The following is a 26,240-nucleotide window of genomic DNA, read 5'->3' as shown; positions in this document are numbered from 1 at the left end:
GAAAGCGAATCAGAATCTGTGACATGACATAGCTGTTACACCCCAGGTTCTCAAACCTTTTCACAGTGCGGACTACGTCTTAAGGGAGGGATTGTCTTATGGCTCCCCTCCTTTCCCATCGATGATCATACAGCATCCCTGGGGTATACAGAGCAATTGCTTACATGGAAAAGTAATAGTAGCAATGTATTTTTTGCTGTCTTTTAAATCAATTTGGCAGTGGGAAACAAAGTGACCAGCCAACTCTCCAAAGGGCCACCTGCGTGTACTCCGTAGGCAGCCAGTGGTTCATGGGCCAGAGTTTGGGCAGCTGCACCTTGGGAGACATATAAGTATGTCACAGGAAATGAGGTGAGAACAAATAGCAGAGATATTTTCACAAACAGCTATTAAGATTTCTATAAAGGCTTTGATTTAGCTTGAAAGATTTTAAAATGATTTAATTGAATTACTATAATTTAACTTCCCATTTAGAGAAAAGATTCAAAATCATTTCAGTTTTACTCATCCGAGAGTCTGCTAACACTTAAATGCAAACTCACTAAATCTGTGCTTTTTAATTAGACCATGATTCAGCTGGCAGACTGCTCAGGAAAGTATTAATCTCGACTAAGACCCTTCTTCATGTTCCAGCCTTGCAGTTTGGCTCTATGTCTCATTCCGGGTATTAAATGAATGTAGATCTTAATCGGGCTGGCATTTGTTTCTGGAAATAAGGAAAATGGTCCAGAATGTTGCACTGGCCCCCCAAAAGTAAAAAGAAATAGCTTCACTAAATATAAAGTGGCAGATACAGAAACTACAACTGAATCCAGAAACAGATTAATGTATCGTTGACAAATCCTGTCTATGTGAGTGTGATGATGAGGTCAATAAGAACTATTATAATTTAAGGGAACACAGAGGCTATGTAGACACCCAGAAAGGCTTAATATATCAGATAACATAATAAATAGTTAGATGTTAAATATAAACATTGTAAATGCTCTATCTGTGCCAGGAAAGTGAATCTGTGAAAATAAGATTAGAAAAATCATTTTCCGAGTAGACCCCTTTGGACATATTACAATTGCCATTCCAAAGGGAAATGGTAGAAATCAACACCCAGGTGTGAAATCCTTTCAAACCAGTGCCTAGATTTAACAATTAAATTAAACGGGGACATGAGGATATGTTGTCATTCAGAAGTATGCAGATTTTGATCTTAAATGACCTGCAAAAAAGCAGCACAGATTGGGGAGGTTGAAGATTTCTACAGCCAGGCACAGGAACTCATTGTCAAACTATGTCAAACACTATGTTCTGCTCAGAGCAAGGGATTTCAGCACTGAAGTGGTGAAAGAGGTTGTTGATCAGAGTGTTGCAATGAAATAAGGTAAAATCAACAAATTAGGACATTGACTCATTGAGCTCTGCTTTGAGAATCATCTTATCCTTGCAAATGCTTTGTTTCTCCGTCACAGCAAGGGAAAATACAATCGGACCTCTTTTGATCAGCTCCACAGAAACCTGATTGATTAGATCATTGTGCAGAAAAGATAGAAAACTAGATCTCTCATCCGAGAAAAACACTACAAAGTCCAGATACCAACTCAGATTACCATCTACCTTGTTTAAAATTCAGAGTTCATCTCAAATGCAGAAAACAAACATCTGGCCACCCAGGAATAATCCGGGACACACCACAGAGCATGGAAACTAGCAAATGTTTGGCATGAACCTAAAATGAGGGAAAAGAGACCACTCTAAAATGGTACTTTGTACTGTTTATGTATTTAATATCACTAGGAAGAAAACATGGAAGAGATGAAACACATGGACCTCAAATGAAGCATTTCTGCATTTAAAAAAAACAGAGTCAATCTAAAGCAAGAAAATAGTAGAATGAATAAAGCAACAGGGATTATGCAGCAGTGATCAGAAACATTCAGATGCTCACAAGATATGATACAGAAGAAAACATCAACAACTATGGGGAGAAACTTGACTGAAAGCAACCACGGGGCTATCCTGATGGTTCTGTATAACTAAGTAATTCACAAGTCAAAAATGGATACAATCAAGTTAAGCAGTTGTAAGATCCTGACAGAATTTGATGAGATCAAGAACAAGCAGAACAGTAATTACAGTGCTTTTAATGCAACTCTAGACTGCACAATCTAAATTTGGATTATGTCTCAAATAAAATGAATTTGGTGGCCTGACTCTCTTCTCTAACTGAAATTAATGAACCAAAACAATATTGCACAGATCTCCACCATTTGTAGTATCTACCGAGGGGTGCGCTGTTCTGAAACTGAAAAATTACTGCATGTTGGGATTGAGATGCCTGACAGAGTTGCACAGGGAAACTTGCAAACTTTGCAAAGTGCTTGCGCGCTGCATTATCTATATTTCATTTCATGAGTACTGCAACTCAAAAAAGGGTAATATAGCCCCCAAAATGTAAAAAAATAAAGATTTTTTAGAAGTTGAAAGAGATTCTTTATAACCATTAAACAAACTGTATTCCTGGTTTATCTGGTGTCTTCTGATAAAAATCTTCATCATGAAGACTTCTGGAAAGCACTTGAACACGTGCTTCAGCCCATCCTTATTAGGACTTAAACCTGTGCTTAATTTTGAGTATGTGATTAAGCATCCTTCCTGAATAAAGATGATTTCCTGAGTCTGAGGCCTGAGGCTGGATATAGGAATGCAGACAAGCAGAATACTTGGTTTGAAGATAGGATTGTATCTGATAATAACATTGGGAAGCAGAACTTCTCAGCCAGAATATACAAAGGACATTAAAGAGAAACAAATAAAGAAGTTCTGGTACCCCAAGAAGGACAGCTAGGGCAAGTATAACAAACAGAGAGAAAACAGAATTTCAATCAACACAGAGGGAATGCACTGATCTGGTCTACTTTCAAGTAGAGACATGAAAGCTGAATCCTTAAAACAGTTTACATGCGGCCCAGATAGAGCTGACTCAGGCTTGTGGGCTTCAGGCTCCACGGCTGAATAATTGCTGTGTAGACTTCTAGGCTTGGGCTGGAGCCCAGGTTCTGGGATCTGGAACTTCTACACAGCAAAGTTTAACCCCACAGCCCAAGTCCCGTGAGCCCAAATCAGTTGACCTGGGCCAGCCGCAGCAGGGTTTTTATCCCCATATAGATGTACCCTTGATGTACGGTGGAGAGAATATTTTAAAGGTGGTGACAGTGTAACACACAGACTGTAAAAATGAATTCAAGAAATACTTTAATTCATGGTAATTAAGGTGGGGGGTGGATTTATGGTGTCATGAAAAAACAGTAAGTTTGGGATTAAAATAAATTTTAAAAAGGAGGTAAATTGTCTTTTCTTTTACCTACATTCCAAAAGGAAGCACAGGGTCAGGACAACGAATAAGCAGACAGGACATCTACCAAGGAGAGGTACAAAGTGTCTGGAGAAGGGGAGATTGCAAGACTGAGTAATAGAACAAGATATCAAAAAAAGACAAATCTGCATGAATGACATCAAGGGTCCTGTTCTTCCGCTGCAGGACACAGGTAATGGCTGTAATAACCAATGAGGGTTCCTTGTGCTCTGCAGTAGAAAAATCGGGTGAACATAAGCATTTCTATTTCTGCTACTGTGGTTAATATAGCTTGGCAGAGGAATCATAGTCTCTTCCAGTGAAGGCACTGGACTGGGAGTAAGGAACTTGGGGTTCCATTCCCAGTGCTGCCACAGGATTGGGCAAGCCACTTCACCTCTTTGTACCTCAGTTTCCTAATCTGTAAAATGGGGATAATGCCTGCTTACTTCATAATGATATGAGGAAAAACTCATTAACATACGAGAGGTGCTCGGACACTAGACTGAAGTGCCAGAGAAAAGTCTATTAAATAATAAAATTCTAACAAACGGTGGCAAACATGCACATCTCTACAAATTGTGAATGACACCTAGATGACAACATGGAAAATGAACTGGAGGCAGAAAAGGCATTCATGTATCAGGAAACGCTTACTATACTAGCAATTTCCAATATGTTTTTTAAAGTGGTGTCCCACATATTTTGCTATTTATATGAGCAAAAGAAATACTAGTATAGTAACAATGACATCAGTACAGATTTTATATGTAATCTACAAACTAATTTCAATGCTAATGGAAATAATAATACAATGGACAAACTACAAAAGATGGCTTCACTAGAAATTAGATATAGTCTGCTTCAGTGTACCATATAGCTACAGTCAAAATTGGGCCTAAAATAAGATATAGATTCCAGGGAATAGGAAATTTATATTGTTCTTCCAATTAACATTTACATAGGAACACTATTTAACACTAACAAGCCTCTGCTCAGAGTATGTAATTTAGGTGAAGGTAAAGTTTGACAAATTAAATCCTAGATATGAGCCAAATTTGCCACTGGCATAAGTGGGTGTGTAACTTCATTCATATCAATATTTGTCTGTCTTATGATGTATAACAGACTCCTTGATTCTCTCTCTCTCTCTCTCTCTCTCTTTTGGGATGGGGGGAATTAAAAGAGCTCTTCTTTAGGGCTAGATCAAGTAGGAGAACACGGATCATAATGGGGAGCAGGAAAGGTCCCTCAGCTGCCTCTGAAATGGAGCAACTGTGCACCCAGTGCTGAGATGTACGGTCAAATTTTCAATAGTGCTCAGATTTTTCAGGGCTCAGCTCCCATTTAGGCACTAAATAAGGGCCAGCTTTTCAATCCCGCTGAACTCTTGAAAAGCTGGCTACTTACTTTGGTGCTTAAATGGGAGCTGAGCTATTCTGGAAAAGTCTGACCCCATTGTGGATGCTGAGCTTTTCTGAAAATTCTGGCCTGAAGGTACAGTCTAGTTGAGGTTGTTACTGATTAAACAATTCCAAAAAACTGCTCTCCTGGATCTCTCTATTCGGTATTAATCAATACACAAAAGCACATCATGCTACCATAAAGCATGTGTGTGTGTGTGTGCACAAGTAAATCTGTGTATATACACTCACACACACACTGTGCAAACATTTCACCTCTCCTAACATCTGAGAAACTAATTGGAACACAAATATTTTGGAAAATGTTCACAGTAGTTTTTCTGTGTGAGTAAACAAAGTGCTCACTGGTGCCAGATTGATTCCACTGAGCAGTGTACAGCTGAACACATGGAATTTTCTTGCAGTCATTTTGAGGTACCTGTCTGTCTTTATGTGTGCTTGGAAGGAAGGAAGGAAGGAAGGAAACAGTGATATTGATAGGACAACCATTAATAGTAAGTCTCTTCTCTGGTATTAAAGCATAAAGAGTGCATTAATTATTATTGAATCAAGCCAGATGTTTAAAACTAAGCTGTTAATTTAGATGAATGTCATCTCAAGCACTGCAGGACAAAAAAGAATTACTGAAATCATGACTGTACACAGGGCTGAACTGTGTGTACAAAATGTGAAAACACTTATGCTGTTATGTAGATAAACTATAGACTCTTCCCAGACTTTAAATGCATTCTGTTTTTACCAATACCTATAAAAGACTGTTCTTTAAATGAGAACTACAGACTTAGTATGATGTCTAGAAAATTATAGAAGCAGAACTACAATGGTCATCATTCCAAAGTGAAAACTTGCTAATAGTTACCACACAGCGCTACCTGAAATACAAAATTTCCCCTCTGCTCTTAGTATAGGAAATAATGGTGGTATCTTAGATACCATTCTACAGAAACTGTTGGAAAATGGTGAAATTTTAATGGTATCAATGGCATATACTGTAGGAGAACTTAATATCGAAAGAGTTGGTATTTTATGACACTTAGATTTGTCAGTCCACAGAAAGAGCTTGTGCTATTTATTAAAAACAGAGTCCAATCAAGGTTAAGAAAATCCACAATTTCTTTTTTCTGCCTCTGAATACCAGCAATGAAAATGGTATGACATTGACTCATAAATCACTAAATACAGATACTATGTCAGAAACCCCTTATTGTCTATTATTTACATTAGAGTTAACGTGGGATTCTTTTTAGACAAGATAGATCAGCCAGAAACATATGAAATCTGTAAGATTCCTTGTCGTACTTGATCTTTTTTCCCTACAGAAATGTAATATGAGTCCATTAATGTTAAGTTGGGAGAATAAATATCTGAATAACACTAGAATTGCTTGAAGAAAGAAGATGTGACAACAACAAAATGTATTTAAAACCAAATTACTACATGATTATTCTTATAATTGCATTTCACTTTAGGATATCTACTATAGTTGCATTTACATTAATCAAGGTCATGGTTACATAAAACTGAACTACTCTATTTTGTCTAGGAAAAAGCTTGTACTGTACTTTTAGTAGAGTTTGCAATCGAAACACTAAGGGTTTGATTTTCTGTAATGACTTGTAATTTTGTAAGTATAATTCACACCTACAAATTAGCGAGATAGTAATTGGTAGAAGTTTGACATCTAACTACCTGAGTTGCATGTGCAACCTACTAAAACTTAGAGACTGGTCTGACCTTTTCCTGAAAATTATACTCGAAGAATCCAATCCTAAATTCCTGCTCAGATAAAACTCCTGCTTATGTCAATGTGTGTTTTGCTTCAGTAAAAACTTCAGTGCGACTACTCATGTGCTAAAGAGCTTGTAGGATCAACATTTTGGCCCTTAGTAACTAAAATGTCTAGTGCTAACAATATAAATACCCTGTTTACACAAAGCCAAGTTGGTGTTAGGTTGGCTGATATGCATTTTAAATCCTTTTCACAATAGTTTAGTTTCAAGTCACCATATAATTTTATTAAAATATGGGGAGGAAATGATTTCATTTAAACTTGCCTTGAATTTTAATACACTGCACTATATTTATTCACATTATCCTGGATGTAATTCCCATTGAAGTTGATGGGAATTGCAGTAACATAAGCTACAGATGAATTTGGTCTACTATATGTAGCATGTATAACTACACGTTTTTGATGGTATCTTACGCAGCTATCCATCATGCCTTTTTTATTGAATAACCTATAGAATTGTTTCTTAATGAAACAGGCTTAGAATTATAAAATAGCAAAAATAAATAAAATAATAAAACTTCTCAATTTAGACCCCTACATGAGCATAACTTTGGTGTTCTGCACCTGGAATATAATCTTGGGGGAAACCTTTCCTATAGATGTGAAGTGTTTTGACCTCTATCTTCAGCTTGCTCTAAAATAAATCATCTTCCAAACAAAAAGAGACTTTGACCATTGAATGGCACACCAGAACCATTCTGTGTAGGTTAAATAAAAAGGACACATACAAATTAAGAAGATTCAATAAGGGGATGGAGGATATTTTACAAAGAAACAAGTGGTGTTTTGGTTTTGCATTTTTTGAATTATATTTCCGATTAAAAATGGAAAATGCTAAATACCATTACAAAGACAAATAGGAAAGTACAACTTCATTGTTGAAAACAATTTCCCTCCTATCAATCTGAGGATTCATGCATCAATATTGTAGATGAACTGTTAATTACAAAATCAATTAAAAAATTATTTCTAAAAACAGTCACGCGTCCTGACTCTCAGGGGGGCAATTTGGGCAGAAGGTCTCATCTCACTAGGACCGCGCCAAATCACAAGGCGTCATCCACAAGTAAGCAAAAGCAATCTGGTTTTTCATTTTTCAGCGCGGCTGAGCCCAGCCTGAGATTGATCGTCACATATGGCCCCAGAAAACAAACTGTCAATACCTTGAATGCTGCAGAATTTGAACAAATAGCCGTCCGCCCATTCAAGCCACTCATTGCATCCCATTTAACAGATTTTATTGACAGTTTCCTTCTTGTAATTAAAGGGAAAACTACTGGCCAGCAACCAAGATAAAGTTCAAAGATAGGGTCAAAACAAAAGCAGATGGAGGGGCACGGTGTGACTGTCAATGGTACATAGCATCAGAGCACGTTATTGACACACAGGTATCTAATGATCGGCACGTCATTAAAGAGGGATCTATCCTGAACTTTATGCAAATGATAAAAGGGACTTAAGACCATAATAAAGCATTAGGGAGAGACAAAAGGAAAAACAACAAAGCACAAACGATTTTTACTTATCAGACACCGTTCACTGCTTCAGCACTTTTACATTCAAATTTTAGAGAAAAAAATACTTTCTGCAATTCTTAACCCCTTCTGCACAGGTAATATTTTTTAGTGAAACTTTACCATAATAATAAAGGATTCATATGGTAAAGTGTAGCCCTAAGATGAAACAGAGATTTCCCCCCCTGCAACCAACTCTGGGTTCATCGTACCAATACATTTAATAGCTGTATTCAAGGAAATCATATAATGGATATAGTCATGCATCCATCCATTCTATTCAGTTTAAGTGAAATGATTAGTCTTATCTGGATTATGGAATGGATTTAGTAGAATAACGTCTATATTCATTTGAAAGGATCTCTGCTTGTGTAATACCTTCCAAATTATCCAGTGTATTATTCTTTACTGCATTAGGAATATGTTCCACAATGCCTTAAAACCATAAAGAACTTCCTTAATTTGAACTACCTTGTTTATAGCCTTTCCATATAATAGCCACAAAAACTGAAGGTCCAATTAAGAATTACTTATTCCTAAACATTGTTTAGAACAACTACACAGAAGACATATGGGAAGGAAAAAAGTGACATGAAAAAAAATGTAGCAACCATCATGACAAACTGCCAACCTGAATTAGCAAGCGCTATAGCTTTGAGGGTGACAAACTCTTCTTTCTCCAACTTCATGCTCTTGTATTTCTTTACCAGCTGCAGGATGGCATTGTTGAGGTCAAGAAGGCCTGCTAATTTGGACTGGTCTTCATCCATAATATAATCTTCAGCATAGACAAGCTCATCCTCAAAAGAAAGTGATCGGTACACTACGCCCAGGATCAAAATCTCCATCCAAGCACTCTGCAGAAGGCTCATCTGGTCAGCCAGAGACAAAGTGGAGAATCCTAAACAGCAAAAAAGGGGCAGGGGAAAAATATTAACTAGGTTCAAATGCACCATAACTCTGCATTCCAACTTTCCCTTTTTGTTTTGTTTTTATGTAAGTTATGAATCGATATATATGGATTCCACTCTCCCCTTCTGCAAGATCAATCAGCATAAAATTAAAGGGTTTCTAATCAAGGTAAAAGTTAGAAGCAAGCCTGAATTTGTATGCATTTTCTGTAGATGTATTAATTCTGAGGAGGTATAACGGCAACATAAAATGGCTTGCACTTTCTCTTCTCAGTAGAAACCTTCTAAAATCCAATGCTATGAGGCTCTGATCTGATGGCATCTAACAAGTTAGAGAATAAAAAACCTAGGTTCAAAGCGCTTTTATTAGCAGAAGCTTAGTTCTGTTCATCACTGCTGTAAGGAGAATGAACTAATGTCTTCAGAGGCCCCCTTTAAACCAAGGAGCATGTTTTCAAAAAAAACTTTTTTAAGAGGAAAGATTTTATGCCTTAATAGAATTAAGGTGATTATCACAATGAGCAAAGAGCGCTTTGAACTTCAACCTCAGCAGAAAGAAGTAAGGCCTATCCTCTTCAGAAAAGACGCTAATTACTTCTGTAATGGCTTCTGCCTCTACTACGGTTGCTGAAATAACAGGATGGCACATTAAACTGCCAAGTGAATAGCAATCACACCATCATTTCTGAGAGGGAGAGAGAAAATTTAATAATGTCTCTTAATGAATTTAAGTTTTGCCTTCTTTTTTTGTCCTGCTCTCTTTCCTAATAGGATCACTAAGGGCAAACATCTTTACTGCCTTACCTTTTCAACCTCTTGTTTACGGTAGCTGTTCATTTATTATATCAAACTGCTAATATCCCCAATCACATTAGGAGCTACAGAACAATATGGGAGAGGAAATGATTTCCTGGCCTGTTGGTGAAATGTACTAGTTTGCCAGTTGGCACCATCAACCACAACTACTTAATAAAATCATCAAAGGGGATTAGTCAAGCTTTTCTTAAGGGGGTCTTAGGACATGTCTGAAGCTTCCATGTACTTGTTTATGGAACTGCTTACATGTTCTTTGACAGGGTTCCTGCTGCAAGAACAGTCTTTTTGTCATTTGACTCTACTTAAATACATTTCCCTCCTGTTTTGAAAGTCGGATTTACATTCCAGTAAGAATATAGCATAAACCGGCAAATTTACACAGGCGTCCGCTACATATTAGCAACAAACCTACTATGTTTTTTTATTAATCCATCTAAAGCAGCAAGAATCCATAAAAACGGAAACACAAAACTGGCTGCTCTCGCTATCTCTCTCTCTCTGGTTTTCATTTTCTCATACAGTCTTTTGTGCCCCGTGATAGAACTGTAGTTCCCTGCCTTCAAAACAAATCCAACAAAAACTGAGCAAACAAGAAGAACCTTGAAGAGGTGAAAAAGGAGAATAACGTATCTGTGATTAAAATAAAGAAGATGGAAAGGGAGAGGAAATAATCATCTGAAAAGTCATAAGGAGGAATGTATGCTTTCAATTAGCTTTCATGTTTCTATTCCTTTCCCTTCTCTCAAGAACCAGTTTTTCTGCAGTAGCAGATGGACAGAGAATGTAGCCTGCAGCACTGTCCTGTGACAGCCCTATTCTCCCTTCCAGACACTGCTGTTAGTAAATAGATTTACACATTCTCCAATCTCCACACATCTTTCTGCCGAATAATTAAAAGCAGGATGATTAGTTTATTGAGTGGAAGGAGGAACTTTTTTATTGAGGTCCATCCACGATTTTATCAGGGCCAGCACTTTTACGGTTGTCATGAGGGTGCAGGCATCCAATTTTTCTTATCTGCCTGATTAATACAAACGCTGTTTCAGGACGCATTAATTAACAGATACAAATCTACGTTCTCATGGAAGGATCAATACGGAGAAGAAAAGAGGCATCAATGTGAATTTAGTGCTGATGATGGAGAAGGCACTCTATTGACATTTACGTGCATGGAAACTTTAAAGTTGCAGTAGAGCCCCTTTGTCCCTGTGATTTACAAATTAACAATTTTTCAGCCATAACAATGTTTCACACACTTCTGAGGGGTTTAATTAAGCAAAAAGCAATACAATCAGTTTTGATTTAAAAAAGTTTAACTTGCAATTCACCTCCTTTCTATTTTTCTCAAAGCTCTCAACTTCCTTCTTTTATTTACTTATCTACTTTTGTACAAGAGTTTTCACAAATTACAGCATGTTTCGATACCACATTTATCGTGTGCCATAATCAAAGGGAACCACATACAACCTCTGTGAAAAAAATGAGGACACTGCCTGTGATGTACTGTGCAGTACTTATGAAGAATGCATCTTCTGCAGATGTATTACAGATGCTAAGATTTTTCACATGAAATGTTTAAAAATCAACACAAATTATTATGTCATAAAGAAACTGACAAATATAAATCACAACATTCTACTCTTTACTAATAAAACAAATATGCACGGTCATTTCCTCCTCTGTTAAAAGCAACTTTTGCTTGAAAGTCTGCTCAGTGAAAACCTATTTTAACTCTTAGGTACAACCCTTCATGGGAACGTAAAGTTGAATCTTGTAGTGCCTAACCTACAGAGTGGTTTTTTGTTTTTGTTTTTTTGCCAGAATATTTGGAAGGCATAAGGCATGCCTATAGTACAATACAATTTTCCTGTCACTGGACATTCAGCATATCACAGTAAATGAAGGGGTTAAGAAGGGATACGTGTTTACATAATGAGATCTTTTTAAAATTGGTGAGACCCCTATTCCTTTATCTCATCGAACTCTGGTCCTGACCCTACAAACCTTACCCACATGAACACTCTCTATTTATGTTCCAACTCCTACTTCAATGAGTCAATCAGGACCAAAATTTGTTCTAACTTTTGAGCAGAAGTTCCAAAATTTGGCCTTCTATTTGCAAATATAGGAACATTTTTGATGAAAAATATATTTTAATTATACCTAATATCCAGATGTAATAACAGAACCAGTGTTACTAACTAAAGTCACAATAAATAGATATATGAAGTGTTAGCAATACTAAGCTAAACTCATAACCCAAATAATAATTTGTCCTATCTTGAAAAAATATTTATCCTGTTTTCTGACAAGTGACTATTTTCTATTTAAAATGTAATTATTTAAGAAGAAATCCCCAAACTATGTATAAACACATGTCAAGCTACCTGGACTAGGTACAGGTTTCTAGCTCACAATAGTGAATTCTTTTCAAATAGATATAAGAGGTTGCATTATGGTTGTGTTGCTGAACTTTATGTAGTGCGTTGCATGGATCTTTAATCCCTGGTGTTTGACAGGTCATAGTTTAAAATGTTCAGCTGTATTATGGCTTTTTAAAATGCACTTATATTGTGGTACTTTCCCTCCCTCCTTCCCAGCTTGGATCATTCCGTGCATACTGGTGACAACTTTGATCTCTCTTCATCTCCTTCCCCGAGTTAGTGCCATTTAATGTATCTCAGACATTTGCTAGCAGAATGACTCTGTACCTTGACCTGCAGTTAAATAGCATGTTTATCTTCAATACAGTGTGCTCCAAATAAACCAGATGACAGTTTGGAATAACGTAATTTGGAAGGATTGAAAAGCTTCTCAAGAGTCAGGTACCCCTGAGGTAATAAGCCTTAAGGAAGCATGTTTTGTGCCAACCCTCCTGCCATCTTCTACTAGACGCTCATGTGCTTGACAATGATGCCATGGGCACTTGTCAAGATTTTTTTTATTTTGCCTGGCAAACTGATGCACTTTGCAGTCAACTTACAAAAAAGGCTAAACATTTGAAAGTGTGAAGGGCAAAAAATATCTGACGGCTAGTCTTCAAAAATACACTTTCAGTTCAGAAAGTATAAATGTTTATTTCCTGAGCTGAATGTTGACAGAAATAGGCTGCAGTGCAGGCATATGAATTTAACCCCTGCTCGGCATTGTTTTCAGTGCCATTTTTATATAGCTGAGTGCAAGCATTGTAAATCTACAGGGTGTCTCATAATATCAGTTAGCAATGGCATTGATTTGCTGGTTACAATTTTTTTTTGTGTGTGGGGGGGGAATTGTAATGTTTCTCCCTCTAAAAATAGCGACTTTTCAACACACAGTATATCACACTCAAACTGTAATTATGCCATAATGATTCACTGCGATCACTAAGTGTGCATTGAGAGAAGGTTGATTGAGCAACTTAGCATATGCTTGATTTTTCCTTTCACATACCAATAAACCCAGTGCTTAGAGGAAGCGAGGAATAAATAGGTAACAAAGGCCTTGGTGTTTTTCTTATGTGTCTTCCACTAACAAGAAGCTGAACTATACTATCCACAGTATTAGGAGTTCTAAGCCATGGTTATATACAGATTTAGCAGTCTTTTAAATGGGGCTATTTAATCCATTGCTCTCTTCAAATATCGGCACATGTACCACTTGTTTTCTATTTCACATCACACACAGCACCATGCTAAGCAGGGTAAATCTTTTATATTCCTGAAGACCCTTTCCTCTACTTCATTAAGATGGACTTCGTGGACACTAACTCACTAGGGGCTAGAGTGAAGCAGCTGCAGATGGTCAAGTGCCAAAGCAAGATCTGTAGCACTATGAGAACTATTTTACAAAAAGAGTGTCTACAGTTATCCCTGCTATTATTTTCAGCATTAAGCATTTGATGCCTAACCCAGGCTACTCCTTCTTGAACACTTGCTTCTTTTCCTTCACATTAAACTAGATTTATTACATCAATAGTATTTGTTTATAAACCAGGATTTTTTTTTATTGGATACCAAAAGAATTGACAAATCTGGAAGTTACTGATGTTTATTGATAATCTGGCCCCATTTACTTCACCATTTTTTTCCATGTTTGTTGAGTCTATGATCAAAATATTCCTCTAGTTTCCAATGGTGGTATACTTCAAATATCTTCATTTACATTTTTTATAATCAAAGCTGTGCTTTACAATGACTAATATGTTGCAAATTCAATATATTTTCACAGTTGAAATATCAGAGTTTGGATTTTTAAATTATTTATACTTAATTTTGATAGATTAACTTCCTTCTAAATGTTTTGTGTATACTGGCACTTCCCCTGCAATTGCTCATTTCAAAAATGATGCATAGTCACCATTGCCTGAAAGAACAAAACCAAAGTTTTAAATGCTATGGCTTATTTCTCTCTCTCTTTTCCTGCAAAGCAGAGTACTTTATCTAGTGTGCTTGGCTTGGGATTCAAATAATCAACAGTGGGCCATTTTTTTATGTCTGTTGCACCAGTGTAAATCTGCAGTAGCTCCACTTCATTTTGAAATCAGAATCTGGCGTTATAGGTTTCCAGATTTGTTACTGTAGGACTATTGTCCTCTCTCCTTTTCATATACGTTCAATACTTGCCTAGATTCACCCTGGGACTCCCACGGATGTAAACCCTGGCAGAGGACTCTAGCAGCAAAATTTCTGCTATAGGCACATGAGGTTGTTTAGACATGACTAGGGCAGCTGGGGAAAGGCGCCTAGGTAGCACTGACTCAAACTTAAAGCTCTTCTCTTCCCATTGTGGAAATCCCAGGGAGAGCAGGAAGCATTAATAGTATTCTCCTTTAGAGTAAATACTCCCTTTACTTCCAGGCTCCTGAATCGCATAATCCCAGCCCAATTCATGTAATCCCATTTTTAAAAGCACAAATTTACCTCATTATAGTCAGAGGAATACCAAACCCTATAAACATTTTGGCCATTAAGCAGATCACTAAATGCAGTTGCAGTACTTTCACTCTGATACCATGTAGTCACCACCTATATTTTATAGATTGTGGCCCCAGTTTGTCTCCTGGCAGGTTAGTACAACTCCACTGACTTCCAAAGATTTAAATCTTATCACACCAGCATTGAATTTGGGTCCCAACAGTACATGGTGGCTCCTCAACTTGAAAATATCTGTTGCAGCCATTTGCTTCATGGCAGTCTCCAAGACAAACCCTTGTGCTGAAGGTAAGCAACTGCACATGGTGCCACAGCAAGATGGAGTCTGACAACTGAATATTTTCATGTGGTAAATATCAGATAAAGCTAAGAGCACAAACATGTCAAAACTGTAAGTCAAGACCAAATACACATGCATAAAGACAGACCTTATCCTGCCTTTCTGGACAAATTTGAAATGTCATAGTAACATTGTATATTTAGGGATTAGTTTGTAGCATTATGGACCAGTTTTCTCTCACTTGCGTTTGGCCCCATGACTTTTGCACAAAACTAAGAAAAAATGGTCAGTTTGTCCAATTGATGCTTTGCTACAGAGGATAAATTGAGCCTCTTCCTCATGAATATAATGGGGAAAATATGTGTGCTAAGGTAAGAACTGGTTTTGGCCTCTGTAAACTCAGATCCTTGTCTGACAACACCCTCCACCTCATCGCACAGTTTGGAAGTTATACTGTCTGCACTAAGAGTTCTGATTGCCATTTGCTAGTTTTGCCATATTGGCAAGGACACCAGATAGATACATTTTTACAACCAGGGTATCTGGGGGCCAATTTGAGTCCCCTGAGAAGGGTTCCCATGTATCTTCAGAGTCTAATGTTGTCTTGGGCCAGCCCTGTTAATTTTTCCATTTCTTATTTGAATATACATCTATATTTTTATCTGTTTATGTAAGTTCTTATAAAATATTAATTTCTTTTATTTTATAACACAGAAAAATGCTGACCATAAGCACTGTTGAGTAAACCCTACTGATAGGATGGCAAGTGCCAAACAGCAGATTGAGAAACCTTGGGCTTTTATCACAACACTAGTTTCATCTCACTGAAACAACAGCAGATAGATGGGTTGGCAATAAAAATGCATTCACACTGCGTGTCCATCTCAATCCATTAAGAACAATGGATTCTCACTAAGCAAATATTCACTTGTCAGAAGTATTTGCAACACTGGATTCATTCAGCAGGACTAAGTAAGTGAGGTTCACAGCAATTTAAAAGCAGCAAATTAGACATTTACAAACAGTGAAGATGCTTCTTGTCTAGCGTGACCTTTCACTCATACTGTACAAGAAGGTGTTAATGTAATTTAAATGCCAGTTAGAAATATTTCAGTTTTGTCTTCTACTCTCTATCAAACCTTACATAATAATTCTAAAGAGGAACAATTTCAGTTTGTAATTTTTTTCCACACAGAAGGCTGCATTCCTCATGTAACTTATTGTAGTTCACAAGCATGTAATTATTTAAATCAGATGTATGTCCCAGAAAGAAAAGAAATGTGTCCATGTCTATATATCTTTTAGTTTTTTGCTATTTCCAGTTACAGTACTAATTCTTGCAAGTTTTTCTTTAAGACAAACAGCATAATAGCAATTTGAAAGTGTCACAGAAAGGATTCCATACTAGCCTTTTCTGTTGCTAACATTCAGCAATGTGACAAGTCAGATGTAACAAGTTAGCCAGAGTTGCCTGGGGACAGATTTGGTAAGCCCTCCATGTGTGGCACTCCCTTTAGTGGGGGTTCCACAGACAGAAAGCTTGCAGCATTGGACTCTTTATTTCCCTCCCCTGTAATTTCACACTATGCTGTCCTAGTATTCTGATCTCAAAAAATTAAGAAAAAAGCAGGTTTAAACAATTAACGAGCCTGACTCTCCTCTCACACTGATTTCACCACTGGCACACTACAGCTTCCAAATAGGGTTATCCCAGATTTATACTAGCATAAAGTGAAACAAGAATCGGGTCCAAGACATACATTTTGATTCATCACTGGGTGCTATGAGAACAAGGGAAAAAATAACTGTAAAGAAGAAAGGGATTATTTTTCCTTCCTACTTGCAGGATGGTATATGAAAACACTTTTGTGCTACCTTTCTACGCTGGTGATTTTAACTTGGAGATATTGCCAATGGAAGGGCTCTAACATTCAGGTGAGTAGTACAATGTGGCCCACTATAGTTATAGGTAACCTGAAGGGAGAGCAATCCTAACGTAAAGAGTCCTGGGTATGGTTGTTTTATAGTACACCAGTATGTACAATTTGATTCGTTTGTTTAAAGTTAAAATTTGCAGGTTTGCAACTCATGATCTTTAAACATGGTTGGCTCCCAGCTACCTGAAAGAGTGTCTTTTCATCTGTGTAAAGCTGCTCCAGCTGAGATCAGTTTATGTGCTCCTACTAGCATATCAGTTCCTAGATATGAACAGGTGTGAGCCAGGGACAGAACATTTTCAGTGGAATTTGCTTCTCTAAATAGTCCAAGACAGCCTGAACTTGTTAACCTTCAGGCTGAGGCATTTGCACGAGAGAGGGAAAGGATTAGGTCTATATTTATGATGCTGATAGTTTGGTTTGGGTGAGTCTACTATATAAAAAGGCCCAAAATTTCAAACACAGACTCTAATTTTGCACTCATTTTCCCTCAGTGAGTTGTGGATGCAAGTAGTAGAATTCAGGCATGTTACTAAGAGATTTGCAGGTGCAAATGTCATTTGTGTCTGCAAATCATGTAGATATCAACGTTGCATCATTTGTGCCTACACATGATTGTAGATGCAAAAATGCAGGTGCAAAATTAGAAGTTAAGTTGAAACCTCTTTGAAAATTTAGCCCATAAAATGGGCAATTTGTTTAACATGGAAAAGCCATTACTGTGTATGCACTTCCCACCATGATTTAACGAAACATTTTATATGGTTTTCAACTAGCCCGAATTAAACTGCACACTCACACAGGTCCCACTGATTCAGGACTATCTAAGTACACATTGGTGCGACAATGGGCAAGGGATCATGTCATATATCCTCAGATAATGGGAGTAACTCACACACTTCCATTAAGATTGCAGAAGTTCTGATGTTGCCATTCTGATATAATGAAAAAACAGATACACACAAACCAGCACCAGAGCTGCCTCCCTTGCTCACAGTCTCAGCATGTGTTGAATGAGCATGGAGACTGAGTAATTCTGGCTCCCTACAAATAGGCCTTCCTAAATTTTTTGGGGGGAGGGAGGAGGTAACCAAGCTAATTGCTGGCGCCTCCTTGTGGTGGATGTTCAGTGCAGGTACTCCATAGGAAAGGTATACAGTGACCAGATAAATGGCTTAGAAGAGGACTTAAAAAGAGGTGTTCGTTAAAGGAACGAATGGGGGGCGGTTCAGGACTCCTATGATTGGTATGCCTATGAGGGAGCCAACCCCCATTCTTATAGCTCACCTTAACCCTCCTATGAGGGGGGGGGTAGACGGTAAGGTCCCAGCAATGGATTTGCTGGAGGGACCCGAATGGAAAAAGAGGGGGAGCTGGTGGAAGCCCCCCGGGTATGGTACGGCCCTGGCAATAAATTTGCTGGAGGGACCTGGATGGAAAAAGAGGGGGAGCTGGTAAAAGCCCCCCCGGGTAATTATGGAATAAACAAGGGGTTACCTGCACTGTACAGTTTTATCTGTCGGGTAGTCCCAGACATCTAATAATAAAGTTGTGGCCTAATTAAACCTATGTCAAATGTCTCCTGTCCTTCTTTCGGGTTAGCCAGACAACCGGGCTCCCTTGCTCCTAGTCTCAGCAAGTGTTGAACGAGCACAGAGACTGAGTAATGCTGACTCTCGACAAACAGACCTTCCTAAATTTTCCTAAAAAGAATGTGAAGAGAAAAAAAATTGAAGAAAGTGACAAAACAAGAACAACAAAAGTCATCTCCTGGAGACATCTGCATTGCCTCAGTTAGCATCACAATGGTTCCAAACTCAACAGACAGCCAACAAAACTAGAATATTCAGAATTAAAGCTTCTTAAGCCTTCCTAGATTCACACAGACTTGCAGATATTTCAGGGTCTGAAAATAATTAGAGGTCATGGCACTTCATATGTACTGCAAAGACTGGGCAAAACAGACTAAATTGAAGATGGCATGAAAAGCCTTTGCTCTGAATTTCGTAGTGGTTTGTTTGTTTGTTTGCTTTTTCATTCACTTTCAAAATTGGATTATAAATGTGAGAAGGGGAGGGGGCTTTGTATATGCGTAATATGAGCCACGGTTTATCGATAAACTCTACTGGGTCTACTTTGAGTGCTCTTTGGCTCAAGCAGTGTTAGGTCATTACCGTCTGGCTTTCACTTCTCTAGGGAAGCAACCAGTCATTTCCTCATTGAGAACAGTGGCAATCCCTGGTCCCTCCATCTTTCCATCTGGCAAAGTCAAATTTCCAGGAATCGCCCAATCTGGTTAATATGAAGCCAGTGTTGGAATGTATTAGCATATAGCAATGGCTATGCTTACAATGCAATCAATGTACATAAATTAAGCCTGCCTGTGCTGTGACAGCTATGTGTGAAAAGCTTTCCATTCAGTTTACAGAAATAAAAACTTATCAGGGCTGTAAAAATCTCTGATGAATGTACCCCTCGCTCCCCCTTACAAAAAAAGTCACATCAGAGCATTGTGTTATACGCTTTCTGCCTCATATCTTTTCCTGAGCGGGTTTTTACTTCCTTCTACTGGTTAGTTTCTTTCCTTAATGTCATGGTGACACTGAATGTTTCAAATAATATTTGCATTTGCCCTGCTCTCGGGGGGATTCAGGAGGGAAGGAGAGAAAGAGGAAGATTGGTACCTCTCCTGTATGAATGTAGAGGGTTCACTTGCCCTAGCTGAGTGTATATGTACCATTAAGACTACTTCTGGAGGCAGAGTGTCTTAAGCCTGAAACAGTCCAAATAGTAAAGAAAGAAAAAAGCTGTCTGATTCTAATACACCTAATTAGCCATCAGCAGATTCTTAATTGCATACATTAGGATGATTCCATAGTGGAGATTAATTCTAAATATACCCAAGCAGCTGGTTAAGATGCCATGGATTACAGTGTGGACTGTACTTTTCCACTTAATTAGATATCAAAATTAAGCAGCAACAAGCATTTTGACATAACGGGGATCAAGCCGCTGCTTGGCATCCCAGAGCTACACTAAAGTGACCGCTAAACAGAGCCGCACAGATGGAGAGATATTAAATGCCGCACTGGAAAGTAATTTCAAATAATAAAATATCAATATTTACATTTTAATTACCCCTACTGAGAGCCGCTCTGTCATTTTCACTATTGCCGACGCAGCAAGGGGTAGTGGAATGACATTGCGGCTCTGACTGCAATGACTATTTTGTTTCCATTAAAGAATGACAAGTGTTTTAGAGGCAGTGACACCCAGTGTGTGAACAAGAATGACAGCAGATCAGAAAATTCCTATTAAGGGAATAAATGACTCAACAAGAGAATTTATTCCAAGCAGCCAGCTCCTTTTTGAAACACGTACTCCTTCCAAATTTTCTGGGGAAAGTTTATTATTAGAGATGCCCAACGGAAACCTTAGCCTCACTGAAATATTCAGAAAGGTAAGACATTACATGATGACTGGTCAGTTTAAAACAACGATACCCAAAGTGGGCAAATATCTGACAGTTTTGTATAAATCAACATAGTTTGAGGGGGAAAAAAGGGAAACTACTGGCACTTCTTAAAAAAGGAGTTTCCTTCCTGTCAAATGAGCTCACAAAAGTTTTGACTGGCCACAAAGAATGCTGGGTTTATTTTTGCTATCTTTTCATTAACTTTATTACAATTAGCCCAATGAACGCTGCCTCATCTGGACTGCAATATGCTGGTCTTTGGAATTGTTGCCAGAAACTGATCACAACAGGTTGCGTGCATGTCTTTCTCTCTCTCCCTCTTTTTAAGATAGATATATTTTTTTCTTTCCTTCTGTCCTTCAGTATTTACATCAGAGGCTATTGAGTTACTCTTGAAGCACCTTACCAAATCTAATTACTCCTTAGCAGGTCTGAGGTCAAGATTATGAAAAAATATACATATATTAAATCTGACTTGCTGCATGCACAAAGAAGAACAGAAAGGAAACAAGTATGAAATGAGTTTTTAAAAGAAAAGACTTCCTCGGGGATGTCTGTCAAATTGTAAAGATCTTGAAAGAATTTCAATGCACCCAGATATGGGAAAGTACATAAAAGAAAATACTTGGTCAATACACGGTAGTATGCAGCTAACTAGCCCTCATGTGTCATGGCATCTATTTATTTAAAGGCATGGAGAGCTGAACATCTATGAATGTGACAAATGGTTAAAAAAGAAAACAAACAGAATTTTTATAAAAAGGAAAAAGAAAATCTTGGTGATGGTGTCTATTTTTAAGAGTTTTAGAGATAGGTTTGACATTAAAATGTAACAGTGAAATACAGAAACGTGACCCTGATATTAGTTGCCTAACTAGTTGATCTTCCTTTTCTTCTTCTTCTTTCTTTCTTTTTCTTTAAGTACCCAGGAAGTACTTCTTAAGCATCCCTAATGCTTTTAGGACAAGACACTTCCCCATTTCTCAGCCACTAGCACCTTTTAATTTCTGAAAGAGCCACGGTTGAAAATCTTAATTAATTGTTCCATACTGCTTCAGGATCATTATGCAATGTAATAAAGGCCGTGTAATTATGAAATTTTACAGCCATTACCAAGGCTGATGGCTCGTATTTCATCCTCAGCTGGACCCAATGGCTTTTAGCCACTCAGCTCCCCTTTGATGAACTACAGACAGATCTATCAGGCCCAAACAATATCCAGGCAAGGCGGCTATAATAGCTACCTACAGATGAAGCCATAGATAAAGATAAACTATAAATCTACACACAAATGCAGGCACATTGCCTCAGGATGACAGAGGGGAGAGGATGAGACACTTGGGAAAGCTGGCTGCTTGCATGAAGGCAACCTTCTGTGGCTCTCTCTCTCTTATTCAATTTGGAGTTCGTTTGATTTCTTAAAGATGTAAAACCTTTGTTGAAAGCCTCACTGTTTTAGAAAATAATCAAATAATAGTAGATAGGTTGGGGGGGGGCTGCGGGCATTTTTCTGAGGAAGGGAAGATGCTGCATTAATCTTCTGTAGAGTTTGAAGAAAGGAATTTAAATGGGCAAATTAACACACCCCAGATGAGAGAATTTCAAGTCAACAAGTTTGTAAATTATAGCCTTCTGTTCTCCTTCTCTTCATCTTATATATTTCAAAATGTATTCAGTTCAATTCCTTCTATCAAGAAAAGCAAATATAAATTAATTTTTACCTGCATAAAAGTGACATTCTGAATATATGTTATGAGATTTAGTTAGATATTAGCCTTTCACTGTAGGCAGTAATGAAGATGAGGTGAGGAAACTTAACCTCATGCAACACCCTCCTGGATCAGTGTTTCTCAATGACTGGTCCATGAACTGGTGCCGGTCCCTGAGATCTCCCTGGCACAATTTAGGAAGGAAGCAAGCTGCTCCCTAGTATCAATGACTTTGTTCTTCAATTTGAGAGTAAAAACTAAAGTGAAAGTTGCAGGAACAGGTAACAGGCTTAGTTATTAGCATTACCTGCTTTTGTAAAAAGGACCCTGGTTGACTTTGGTCCTTGGGTCACTATAATCTAGGCATTTTATGGAGGTGATGGGAATGGAATTATTTTATGGCTGGCATAGGATGACCAGACAGCAAGTGTGAAAAATTGGGACGGGGGTAGGGTGGGGGGTAATAGGAGCCTATATAAGAAAAAGACCCCAAAATCGGGACTGTCCCTGTAAAATCGGGACATCTGGTCACTCTAGGCTGGCAGGATGGTAAGTGCTGTCTGTTTGGCTACTCTCTAGGGAGAAAAAAAGCTAGGCTGCAGTGTTTCTGCCCGACCATGATGGAGACTATGCACAAGTTTGGAAACATCACCATGACCAATTACATTCCTTCTACAGTACCCGCTACCATTCAACGAGTAGTCCTGGAGTTTGGGCCATATTCATGGTTAAAAGGAAAGAACATGCCAGAACAAAGGCAGGCAGGCAGGATGTCCTTGAAAGCAGACACACCTATCTCACTGATATCTGTAAGTACTCTTCTACTCTTTTTCTTAAAAGTATTACTAACAGTACGTGTTTATGTGATGTACGCATATACTTTGGTCAATCATTTTCTCAATTGGGAGTCTATGGTTAACGCTGAATTTGAAAAGGGGTCTGCCAACAAGTGTGAGAACCTCTGCTCTAAAAACATCAACGGTATCCCCTCATTTGGAATATTGTAGGCAAAATACTGGTCACTCAACCCCCTCTAAAGCTGCAATAGCTTTTTAAGAGAAAGGCGACAAGAATGATTAGATACATGGAAAAACTCTCCTACAAAGACAGATGGAAAAAATGGGATTTTTACTTTAGAAAGGAGATTAATAAGAGGAAGCATGGATAAAAGGATAAAAAAGAGATGATACAGAGAAGGCAGATCAGGAGTTTCTGTTCTCCCTGCCTCACAGCATCAGAAGTAGGTGACATTCAATAAAAATGGAAGGTACCAAATTCAAAATTGAAAAAAAGAACAACTTCTTCATTCAATGCATAATGAGACTGAGGAACTCAGTGCCACAGGATGTCACAGAGACCAAGAATTTAACAAGATTTAAAGGGAGATTGGACGCTGATATAGAGAACAATAATGTTCAGAGTTGTAACAGTTAAAGCTCTCTCTCTCCATATATATATATAGATATATGTACACACACACACACACACACACACACACACACACACACTTGTCTATTTCTAAGCAATAAAGACCTTGTGCTTCAGAGTTTAAACTAATCTCTAAGATTAGGATGAGATCCTCATGGAGATAGATTATCACACATCTGCCTACTGTGGGGATCTTGCACCTCACTCTGGAGCATTGGGTATTGACACTGTTGGAGACAGGATACTGGACTACAAAAACTGTCTGATCCAGTCTGGCAATTCCCATGTTCCTAAAAATGGAAGAAATGATGGCCCCAGAAATTTGACTGAGTTTAAAAAAAATAGGTGTTGGGGAGATGGACATCAGCTAGAGAGTTTCAGTATCACAGCATCTGGACTTTCACTGTCTGTATAGGTCCCTAAAATCATGGATTATGTTGACTGTCAGGGATGGATAAACCACACTTTGAGGCTTGAGGCTACTTCCATAGAAAGAAAATGGGGTGAGAAATCTGTGTTACTCACACATAAAAGTGCACTTTGTACTTTGCTTTATTAAGCAAACTCATGGCACTCTGAAAGCTACTGAGATTAGGAGGGATCTTCTCGGTAATTTTGCCTTCTTGGCCTGTTTCATTACAAAGTGGTTTTTTGAAAGATAATCTGTCTGAATTATAAGGACAACAGAATAGTATAATCAAACATCTTAAGTCTGAGAGATATCTCCACAGTCACAGAGGGTCACTAGTCAGCAGGTCTGCAAGTTCAGGGAAGGGATGAGATGTGTGATTCTGGTTCCTTCCAGCATAAATGTTAGCAATCCTTGATATATGGTCTATTAAGGACCGGGGTGTGCTGTTAACATGCTTTATTGAAAGTGTATGTGTGGACAGCATTCACTGTACATGGTGTGAATTGATCTATTCCTGTGCTGTGTTAGGAAGCATTGTAAACATTCTCAATGGACAAAAAGAAAGGGAAAAACCCAGCATAAACCTTAAACACATACAGCACACTAGAACATCTAAAACACTAGACTATAGAGACACTTATGGACTCTGATCCCTGTATAGGATTCAAATCGCTGCCTTAAACTGCTAAAAGGCACCAAAATTCAGCTGACTGCTTTAGCTGAAACATAGGGCTATATAGGATTGGGAAGGTTTGATGTAGACTGATAAAAACTGTCAAAACTCCACCCACCATTTCCCAGCCAGTTGACTTGTGCTTAGCCAAATTAGCATCAGCCTCATGCAAGAGCCCCTTAGCTTTGTTTCTTTTCATCCTCCCACCCAATCACTCACACCGCTAGGATGAAAAGCAAATACAAATATGCTCAGCAGGAGCATTTTTCAGGGGAGAAACTTCAGGAAGGATGTAGCCCCAAAGAGGCTGGGATTCTTAGTTCTATCAGGAAAGGTAATACCAATGAACATGCAATAACAGCCTAATAAAATATAAAAAAACTAAATGACATTAAAAATTGGATAAAACCTGTATATCTTATCCAGTGCTTCTTGTTTTACAAAAGAATTGCTTGAATTTTTATGTACTTTGGTAACTGTCCAATTACTAATTGTACGTACATGTGTATTCCATAATGTGAGAATTCAACTACAGTTTTTAAATGAGGACAAGAAATTTCTGCATGACAAATATTCAGGCAATTAATTCATGGCTTACTGTATATTGGTTGAGGTACAACTTGCTCCAGCACATTGAAACAATGAGAAGTTTATCATTCCCATATATGGATTAAAGCAAACCAAATGGAACCAATAGTATATATTTTGATCAGATTTTCAATATTGCTTTTGTATCTTTTTCCTTTTTTATGTGAGCCATTCAGTTTTCAAATTTAGAACATTCTCATGCAGATGGCACGCTAGCATAAGATGTTTCTAAGAAATCTGTTTTAGATTACATGAACAGGAAAGCTTCTGTTAAGTATTTTAAAGACAACCTGTTATAAGAATATACATTGCTTTAGGGAAAAACATTACTGTACATCCAGTCAAAAAATCAGAAAGGAAATGGTGCATAATTGTATGTCTTCTCTGTTAAGATTCATGTAATGCTGCAAAAATCTGTAGCTGCTGTTATGCATGCCATGTTTTACTCCGAGTTTGTGCACTTGGTATTCCCCAACTGAACCGTTTCTTACGGTGATTCTTTTTTTCCTACAGCAAATCAACAGTTTTTCAAGAGGTCTCCGTGCAACCAAGGAGTATGACATTTACTAATGTGTTGAGAGTCAGGGATTTTCTTTTGTAGGAGCCAATACTAATAAGAAAGATATGGTTCAGTGTCCTGGGTATTCTTCCAAGTTTTATTAATTAGATGGAAAGCTTTTCCCTCTGGAATATTGTAAGGTATTTATTAACACTTCAGTCCACGAACTAGAACAAATTTACAGTAGCGGAGGTAATTGTTACATACACCAGCCCTGGTTATCAACTTGGCAGGGAAAAGCAGAAAAAGGTTAAGATTATAATCTTTTTCATGATATTTTAATTGTACTTCTTAATCTGCTAAATTAAAAACTACAGAGCAATCTTATTCAGATCACAGATGAAAAAGATCATATCAATTTGTGACAAAATGTATGAATCCTCCTATCTGCTTTAATTATACAGAGAATTTAACAGCCAAATTCACTATGATCACAGAGCGGGTAAGATACAAATGTTATCTC

General features: G+C 37.9%; 1 protein-coding gene across 7 annotated transcripts in view; it reads right to left on the bottom strand.

Moving 5' to 3' along the window:
- The window catches only part of ESRRG (estrogen related receptor gamma), a 476,445-nt gene that overhangs the window by 7,399 nt on the left and 442,806 nt on the right, over positions 1–26,240 (bottom strand). For all 7 annotated transcript variants that reach the window (XM_074949251.1, XM_074949253.1, XM_074949252.1 and 4 more), the window contains one exon: positions 8,708–8,977. In XM_074949251.1, the coding sequence (XP_074805352.1) occupies positions 8,708–8,977 (270 nt within the window). The remainder of the gene's footprint in view (positions 1–8,707; positions 8,978–26,240) is intronic.

This window comes from Natator depressus, chromosome 3 (assembly GCF_965152275.1).
Source record: "Natator depressus isolate rNatDep1 chromosome 3, rNatDep2.hap1, whole genome shotgun sequence".
Classification (NCBI taxonomy): Eukaryota; Metazoa; Chordata; order Testudines; family Cheloniidae; genus Natator; species Natator depressus.
Note: the sequence above shows the minus strand (reverse complement) of the source record. Positions and strands in the feature narration are given on the sequence as shown.